The sequence below is a fragment of the Prosopis cineraria genome, unplaced genomic scaffold (assembly GCF_029017545.1).
Source record: "Prosopis cineraria cultivar Desert tree isolate PC_DT_omini unplaced genomic scaffold, ASM2901754v1 PC8, whole genome shotgun sequence".
NCBI lineage: Eukaryota > Viridiplantae > Streptophyta > Magnoliopsida > Fabales > Fabaceae > Prosopis > Prosopis cineraria.
This window is the reverse complement of record NW_026555339.1, coordinates 29843854-29853724: the sequence shown is the minus strand read 5'-3', so window position 1 is coordinate 29853724 and position 9871 is coordinate 29843854. Positions and strand designations below refer to the sequence as shown.

Sequence of the window (9871 nt, the reverse complement as noted above, 5' to 3'; positions counted from 1 at the left end):
TACACCTCAAAAAACTAAAAATGCCTTATATTTTTAACATCAAACTTCTCAAAAAATACCTTACAATTTTGAATGGAGGAAGTACTACGTTTTAATTATTTTAAGGACAAAATTACTTTAACCAATATTTTAAGGTGCTGGATGTTCCCTGGAGAATACTTTAAAAAAAAAATACACATTTACCTAAAAAATAATTCTGCTGTGCTATTCCTAAGATGGATATTCATTTTATTGTAAATTATTACTAAAATAAAAATAATAATTTGTGCACTTTTCATCGAAAAAGTTGATATCAATGTCATTCATTGTCTGTCTTTGGTGTCATTATTAAATTTTTAGCATGGTGAACTAGCACAAATTGTTGGTGAAAACTACACGAATTGCATGAGACTAATGTGTTATGGAGTGGCAGATCCAGTATCATAACAGTGGGGGGAAAACTTTTTTAATAAATAATAAAGATATTTAAAGAAATTACTTTAGTTCTTTATTTGTAACACTCATTATTGATATTTTTAAAAAATAATTAAATAATAATATTCTTTTATCTAGTTAAATCAAGACATGTGAACTTTAATTTGTTAATAATATTAATAACAAGAATTTGTTATTGAATAACTAATCTATAAAAACTACACATGTTTTGACTTAATTAAAAATAAATACCTTAAGTATATAAGGTTAAGTATATAAAATTTTCTCTAAGTGATACATTCTTTAATGTTTATCATGGATTAAGGTCCATTTTTCTCCATGAACTATTTTTCTAGGAACACTTAATGTTTTAAATTCTTTTTCATAGTAATGTCATCCTTGAAGTTATTAAATTGTATCAATGTTGCCCTTGATGTTAAATGGGCAAACATTGATGGTTAACTTTGCTAACTTAAAAATAAGCTAAGTTCAACTTAATTCATAACAATGTTGCCTTAAAAGTAATTAAAGTGAAGCAATGTTGCTCTGGTGTTAAGTCTGAGTCAACAAAGTTAACTTAACACTTGCCCATTTAATGTCAGGAGTAACATTGCTATATGATTTATTTATTTTAAGATCAACATTGCTGGAACAAATAGTTTAGAACATTGGGTGTTCCTATAGAAATAGTTTAGGGGCAAAAATGGATCTTAACTTTATTTTTTTTTTTGTTACTATAATTTTATGCATTGTTTCTTGTGTATTTAGTTTCAATACATTATTGCTTCATAGTGATTTAATTAATATTTAAAATAATATGTTTTTTAAATTTAGTATTTACGTGTAGATTTTGCTCCACTAAGTAATTTTTTTTACTCTACTGTCCCTTTATGATAGAAAGGTCTTTAAATATATATATTTTTGAAAGTCTTTAAATATATTTGTAACCAAGTAAATATTTTAGTTGATACCCTGCATCTCATTTAATTCCGTCTTGAGTTGTTACATACATACATACATACATACATACATATTATATATATATATATATATATATAATATGTTAAAAAACATAAATTATGCTCTTTTTGAATATTAGTTTTCTTTTAAATTATTTTAGTTTATACCCTACAAAAGTTAAACTAAAACATCTCGTTTACATCAAAATCCTTAATTTGATCTGTAATTGGTTCAAAATCTCTATTTTATATTAATTATTTTGAATATTTAAATAAGTTTACTCATATTTAGATACCGTTATTTTTTTTTTGTTGAAATTAGACATCTATCCAGGATTTTTTTTTTTTTTTTTGCCTCTGGGTTTGCTAGTGACTAAAGTAGTATGCTACAAATAGATAGTGTTGGGATTGGTGGATTTGAATTTATATTTTAAATTTAAAATCTCACATTACAAATTTCACATTTAAAATTTAAATATTTAAATTTTTTTGTTTGGATAGTTTACAAATTTCAAATTTAAACATAGTAATAATGGGCGAATCATTAACTTAGCGAAGGATTTTAGTTAATAACTGCTTAATTATATGTGACGTTTTTCATTTTTTTTATTATTTGACTACAAGCATGGATGCGAATGTTTAAGTCCAACGGGTATCTCATTAATTTAACACCTTGTAAATTACATCATAACTGCCCCCAATCTTATAAATGAAAATGTATAATATATTATTCTTGACACATTTATTTTGTATTTCATGTATTTTACGATCCAACATATCTTTTGGTTCATTGATGCTTTTAATCAGATTTTTTATTCAGATGTAGGACTAAATGATATAAAGAAAATAAGTATATAAATGTTGAATATAAGAATCATGCTTTTACTAATTGATTGGTTGTACAGGAATTCTGTGCATCAAGCAAAAGGATTGACACATTTTATACAGCTGAGTGTCTTATGAGACAACCATTAAACCTACAAAATATACACTATTAGAAAAATACAAATTAGCGAGGAAATTTAGTGAGGGATCATCTATTCCTCTCTAAAATACCAAGTTAGTGAGGAAATTAGCGAGGGATGTTGATTTCGTAGCTTGACTTAAAATTAGCGAGGAAATTAGCGAGGGATTGTCAATCCCTTTTTAAAATAAGAGAATTAGCGAGGAAAATAGCGAGGGACTGTCAATCCCTCTCTAAAATAAGATAATTAGCGAAGGATTCTATCCCTAGCTAATTATTACAAAAAAAATTACTTTTTAACAATGACTTTTAATTATACATTTAATTATTTTCATTTAAAAATAATAATTAAATTTAAAAATTAACTAAAATATTCATAATAAAATTATTTAATATTTTCTTTATTTTAAGTTGATTTTCATTAATAAAATAATATTTTATTAAAAATATAATATAAAGAATAATTTAAATAAAATATAAATATTTTTAACATATTAATAATTGAAAATAAAATTTAATATGTATATGTGTGTATTTTTATAATATATTATTTGATATATTTATGTAGTTAAATAATATATATATATATATATATATTTAATTTATCATATAATGCTTGTAGGTGCCTTTCAGTTCAACTGGCAAAGAAGGAGAGCATAAAGCTTGGAAGATATGAGGTCAAGGGTTCAAACCTTGGCTTTGGCATAAACATGATGAATATATGATATGGTAAGGAGCAAGTGACATAGCGCAAGGTGGACAATAACGTGTCATGAGTTGTCGCACATGTAGTGGGTGATAGGGCACGAGATGGTAGGTGACATGGTGGTTGACAAAGCATGAGGTTGTTGATGACATGTCATAAATTGACATCACACATGGCGGGTGATGTGGCATAATTATTTTTAAATATAAGCATATTTAGCGAGGGATTCAGTCCCTAGCTAATTTTAGCGAGAGATTGAATCCCTCGCTAATTAGTAAGGGAAATACAATTCCTCACTAAATTTAGCGAGCTTTTTTTTAGCTACGAATTTAGCACAAAATTCGTAGCTAAAATGCAATTTAGCTACGAAAAATGGCATTTAGTGAGGGATTTGTCCCTCGCTAAATTTAATTTTTCTAGTAGTGATAAGGCGGATGACACTTTCGAGATGTTCAAAATTAAAATCATTGTTCAATGTATCTATTGCCACAACCATCATGTTGGAGCAGTTGGGCATTGATGAGTGTGAAGAATTGAAGCACATAATAACAAATGAAGTAGAGGATGATGGCCATCCCAATTGTACCTCCATTTTCTCAAAACTACAGCGGCTCAAAATCTGGCGGTGCAAGAAGTTGGAATTTATATTTCCATGCACTTTTTTTGGAGGTCTTCAAAAATTAAAATCTATAGAAATCTATGAAGCCCATGAACTAAAATCTGTTTTTGGAAAATACCATGAAGAGTGCCTATCAAATGAGAATGAATACAAGGATCTCCACATTGATCTTCCCTCATTGGAAACGCTATCCCTTGAAGGTGTACCAAATATGAGGAGCATTTGTATCAAGGATTATCAACTGGAATGCACATCTCAACAGATTATGGAAGTACAAAAGGTAATAACACTTTTTAACTTGTTATTTTAGCATGTCAACCTTGTTCTATTTTCTGTTGCAAAAATATATTATATTGTTCTAGTTATTCTCTCTTATAATTTCAATTTTTGAATTTTTATAGATAATTAATTTGAGTTAAGCGCATTGCAATCTATGACAAAACATTCAATATCCTAATTTTGTTATGGATAATATAAGAATATACTTTTCTAGGAAAAAAAATCATCTGTCAGGTCAAACTCCGTACACTAGATATTGAAAGTTAATTTGGATATCTTTAAATGTGCCTTTTTCCGGTAAAAAAAAAAAAAAATCAGTAGATGTGCCTTTTCTGTTCCTTTTTTTTTTTTGTGTGGTTAAAATATGAACATATGCGGACAAGATTTCACTTCGGTGTGATGTTGAATGGCAATTTTTTAAAACTTAAAAGGAAACTAGATGGGAAGAATACGGAAGATGTGACAAGTGAAGGGGTAAAGGAAAACAAAAAGTTTAGAAATGTGTGATCACTGTGGAATTAGTTAATGTGGTTGAAGATGATTCTAATGACCATCAAGTGAACCATGTAGCTCCATTTCCCAAAAACTGAAGCATCTAATAACAATCTGGAATTGCAACAAGCTGAATGTTGTTGAGGATGATTCTGAAGATTTTATACAATGAATGATTGTTAACAAAATATTTAAACATTTTCAAGACAATGAAGGCTTTCAAAGCGATCCAGCTTTATCTTTATACAGATTTCAAGTTTAAATTTAAATTAAATATTTCACAAAAGTAGAACAAAATTCTAAATTTTTTGGCTCAAAATATACAGAATTAGTTCGAAATGATTTTCCTATCTATGCACGTGAATAAATTCATGTCAAAATAATTATTTTTTTATTTAAATTGATTTAAATTTTCATAATTATTTGACTATGATATGATAATATATATATATATATATATATTATTTATATATATGTATGTATGTATGGGTTCTCTATAATTATTAAGTCCTGCCAACACATGCAATATCATTATGAATTTTTTTTCATAGATAATATATATAAGAATATACCTCTCGTGACAAACCTTCATAGGTCAGGTCAAAGTCTCCTCACCAGATATTGAAAAGTCAGTTTTTGAATATTGTTATATCATTAGATAATTTTAATAATATTAATATTATTTTGATATTTGCAAACGTATTGTGTTTATTTATCTTTTTTGTTAAAATATGGCAATATTGAATTTCTCTAAAGTGAGATGCTGAATTTTCACTAATATTTACGAAGATTTCAAATTTAAAATACTTCGCAAAAGTAGAGCCTGTTTGCTGCAGTTTTGTGTGTGACAGGGTGTGTGTGTGTATTTATCTCACACTCACAAAATATAACAACATTAAATATATAAAATTTGTTAAAAAAAATTTCTTTGTATACATACAAGTCAATAGATTAATTTATGTCAAAAAATCATTTTTATATTTAAATTTAAAATTATTTGACTATGGTGTGTGTGTGTGTGGGGGGTTATCTATTTATTAATTAATATGAGCACATGCAATATCATACAATTTTTCATTGATGAATTAAGAATGATTTCCGTGACAAAAAATCATCTGACTAAATATTGAAAAGTTAGTTGGATATTGTTTTATCATTAGATAAGTTTGTTGATGTTAATAATATTTGATATTTGTAAATGAGTGTATTTTGTACATTAATTCTTTTTTTTTTGGTTAAAATATGATGATACTGAATTTGCATTGTTATTGAGTTTCACTAAACTAGAATGTTAAATTTACATTTCTATCAATCGGAAAACTTGTAGGAAATTGAGGAGCATATGGAAGATGTCGCAAGTGAAGCAGCAAAGGAATCTGAAGTACAGGAGATTGTGAATGTTGACAGACCACTCATCCCAAGTGTGGGCACCCAATATTTTCTCAACTTCAGCAATCTAAAAGAAATAAGAGTAAGGAGAAACAAAAAGTTGAAAACTCTGTTCTCTGTCTCTGCATGCCGAACCCTATCACAGTTGTCCAAGTTGGTTATAAGGGACTGTGAGGAATTAGTTAATGTTGTTGAAGAAGATTTTTTTAGTTCCATTTTCCCAAAACTGGAGCATCTAAAAATTAGGGAGTTCAACAAGCTGGAGTTTATATTTCCTTTCTCTCTTCTGAATGTTTTTCAAAAATTAAAATATTTGAAAATCTGGGAAGCTACTGAGTTGAAATACATTTTTGGAAAATATCATGGTGGAGATTATTTATCAAATGAGAATGAAAGTGATGAGCATCATATTGATCTCCCAGCTTTGGAAACACTGATACTTAAAGATGTACCAAAGATGATCAATATTTGTGCAAAGAAGTATCATTTGGGTTTGCCATCTCTACAACGTATCCATTTGGATGGTCAAGAGTTCAGCGGAAGATCTTTTCCCGATTTGATGGCTTACTTACAAGGAATACGATTGAATGTGAAAGCTCCAGAGGTAACACATTAATTTGAGTGACTTATTGTTCTATAATATGCATTTACTATGTTTATTTGATCCTTTTTAATTTCTTGGAATTTTTCTTTTTGTTACAACGGATTGCTTAGCATTTAAAGTTAAACATCAAGAATATATTTTCTTACATAAAAATTTGTCATGTCCAGACATGAAATTACTAAATTTTCATACATAGATATTTTATAATTTAGTTTTCATTTAAAATTTGTTTGCTTCAATATATATATATATATATATATATGCGCGCGTGTGCCTTTAGTCAAATTCTTAAAGGTAGATGTCGTTAATTGAGAAAGTAATTGATAACCTTAAATTAAATAAAAAAAAATTCTACTAAATAGTTTTAAAAGAAAGACGCACCATATGTTTACCAATATGGGCAATTAAAAACGGATCAGCTTCTAAAGTACATAGACATTATATAATATCAGGTAGATATAATTAAGCATAATCCATGTCAAAATGTCCCTGTAAGCGTTCCAGGCATCAATAAATTATTAACTTTCTCTCTTCATAATCTTTATTGAGACATTCATTAATCATAGTACATATTGGGAATTTGCACAATTCATGAATGCGACAACTTGAATTCATACTGAAATTTTGAATTGATATATTTTTATTAGGACTTGATGAAAATTATCAAGGATATGCAGAAGTTGACATTTCTTGGAGTAAGCAACTACAATATAGATGTTCTTAATTTGGAACCGGAAATTGAAGCTTAGAAGCAATGATTTTGGAAAATCTGAGTGAGTTGTGGCATATATGTAAGGGTCCCAAATATATTTTGAGCCTCCACAATCTTTGCCACCTACATATCAAAGCATGTGAGAAGCTGAGAGCAATCTTCTCTGTCTCAATATCAAAAAGCCTCCCACAATTATCCTCATTAAGGATAAGTGATTGTAATGAATTAGTTGACATCATTGAAGAGAGTGCTGAGGATCATTTGCATCAACTCTGCTTCCCAAAGTTAGAACAAATTGAGATCAAGTGTTGTAACAGATTGAAATGCCTTTTCTCCATCTCAACACTTTCCATGTTTCCAAAGCTGCGGGAATTGGAAATAGAAGAAACCTCAAAGTTGGAGCAAGTATTTACGTGCAAACAGAATGATACAGAAAACATGGTGCTGGAAGATGTGTTCCCAAATCTAAGGACAATAACACTCAAAAGTTTGCCAATGCTTGCTACTATTTGTAGTGGGATCAATTTCCAAAATGTGCGACGTCTTATTAAAGTAGATGATTGTCCCAAATATCATCAAGGTTTGAATTTGAAAAAGATTACTTCTCACAATTGTTAGTTTAAGACTGTAAATATTCTATTAAAATTAATATAATATCAAAAAACCCATTGCAGAAATTACTTCTCAACTGCAAGGACCTTCAAATTTGGATTCAAAAAATAAAGAAAAAACGGAGGAGCAACTCTTTGTCAATTCTGATAATGCTCAGGCTGTGCCATATATGGGAGAAACAAGTGGTTCATCATCAAATTTAGCAAAGGTATGTTAGACTGATAATTATATGAAGAAATCAAATTTTTACTGTTGATCACTCAGATCTAAATGTGCTGGAATTAGTGAGATTAAATTCCAATTTTAATAAACTAACAATTTCTGTCTTCTGTTTTGCTACTCCTTCTATCTTTATATATAAGATATTTTTTAACTAATGAATCTTGCTTACTAATAAAAGTTTGTTGTTTAATTGAAAACACAAAACCATAACAATTTTTCTGCTTTGCCCTTAATAATGTTACAGTTAATATCACGGTGGTGGTAAAGCATATAGTTAATATATAATAAGGGCAAAATTATTTAATTATTCAAAAATATTATGACACCTTTTATATTTAGAAACAAAATAAACTTTTTGAAACTATGTATAGGGATGGAGAGAGTAATGAATCAAACTCTTTCAAAAATATATTTTACACATCTAATTTGTTTATTTCTTATGATGGTTGTAAAAATTCTTTGGAAGAAATGAAAAAAATTATTGAAAAAGCTTCTCCTTCTTTTAACTACATACTTGCAAATGGAGATTTAATTCAATAGTTCATATATATTATTCAAAGCATGAAAAGGAAGCTAATTTTAATAGAAGATGTGGAATGGAATAACGATTTTAGTCGTGCTTATTAATTGGAACATAGAAAAGAACAGGGGCATTCTGTTGAAGGTACCAAACAGAATAAATAAAGGAATATGCCACATGACTTGGACTATTTTTTTTATATCATTAATATGTACTATGAAAGATTTTGACAGAAATTTTAATTAACATGCTTATAATAACTGACCTCAACTCATTCTGAGATCTAACGTTAATTATTGAAGATTTGAACAAAAAAAAAACAACACTTGTAATATGTAAGAATGTTGTTGAGTTGAATATTCTAGACTCATGTGCACATAAAAAATCTAGCAAAATTAATCCATGGATAAAATGCATCTTTTTGATATTGTAGATTAAGGGAGAAACATTAATGGAAGTTCAAGCTAAAGACCCTACTCCATCTTTAGAGAAACATGCATCAAAAACTTCAGCAGCTGAATCACAATTGAGAAGGACATATGTAGATGTTAGTTTATAGATTATTTAAGTAATTTCAACATGATAAGAAGTTCCATCTCAAATTAGTCAAAATGATTTTTGGCTAATTATTTAATATTCCCAATAGGAGTTTGACGATGAACGTGAAACAAGCAATTCGACTATGCAGCTCCAACATGAGGATCTTGCAGAAGCAAAATCCACCATTAAAGCTTCTCATAAGACTAATATACCATTTGATGATGATGTATGCTATAGCATAGAAAGACTATTTATTCTTAAGTTTTATCAATACAAGATATGATATCTTATTAGTTACAGTGATGTGCTGTTCAGAGTATGGGTCCCATAATGCAAGAAAAAGTTCAAGAAGGTCCTATCTCAGAGGATGTAGTGGTAGCAACTATGGTAGCTGAGTTGGCAACAAGAAACTCATCTTCAAAATTGATCACTCCTCTCCAACAAGAGATCTCATCTTCTGCAAAACATGTACCTTTTTCTCTATTCATTGCTTCTTTTAGGATTTGATGCTGTTGGAATCAAGAAGAAAAACAATCAGAGAAAAGATAATTGTTGTATATTTGAATTCTTCACCAAATATTAAAGGATCTAAGAATTCTAATAAAACAACTTGATGCTTACATATCTTTTGGTACTTTCCTAGAATGTTTCTTAAAGCTTTCCAGAAGATACCTCAAATAAGAAAACTAGAATGGTTGCTACCTCTGTTCTTGGTGAAGAAACAAAGAAGGATATTAACAGAGTAGTTGATCCTGATCTTGCTTCAAAGTTACTGGCAGCAACTTCATCTTCTTTTCAGGTGATCAAAATGGAATCTCTTACCTCTTTATATATATATA

At 28.6% G+C, this 9871-nt stretch overlaps 1 protein-coding gene across 12 annotated transcripts in view; it reads left to right on the top strand.

Annotated features, from left to right (window-relative positions):
• The window catches only part of LOC129317800 (uncharacterized), a 40768-nt gene that overhangs the window by 22796 nt on the left and 8101 nt on the right, over positions 1-9871 (top strand). For 4 of the 12 annotated variants that reach the window (XR_008595052.1, XR_008595051.1, XR_008595050.1 and 1 more), the window contains 2 exons: positions 2960-3942; positions 5761-6421. Coding sequence is in view for 5 of the 12 variants with exons in the window: in XM_054962186.1 (XP_054818161.1) it covers positions 7181-7718; positions 7813-7958; positions 8926-9039; positions 9139-9258; positions 9348-9539 (1110 nt within the window). In the remaining 7 variants the exon portion in view is untranslated. Of the gene's footprint in view, positions 1-2959; positions 3943-5760; positions 6427-7073; positions 7719-7812; positions 7959-8925; positions 9040-9138; positions 9259-9347; positions 9655-9675; positions 9832-9871 lie in introns of those variants that run through there. The other 8 variants (XM_054962185.1, XM_054962183.1, XM_054962186.1 and 5 more) reach the window with 7 other exon arrangements.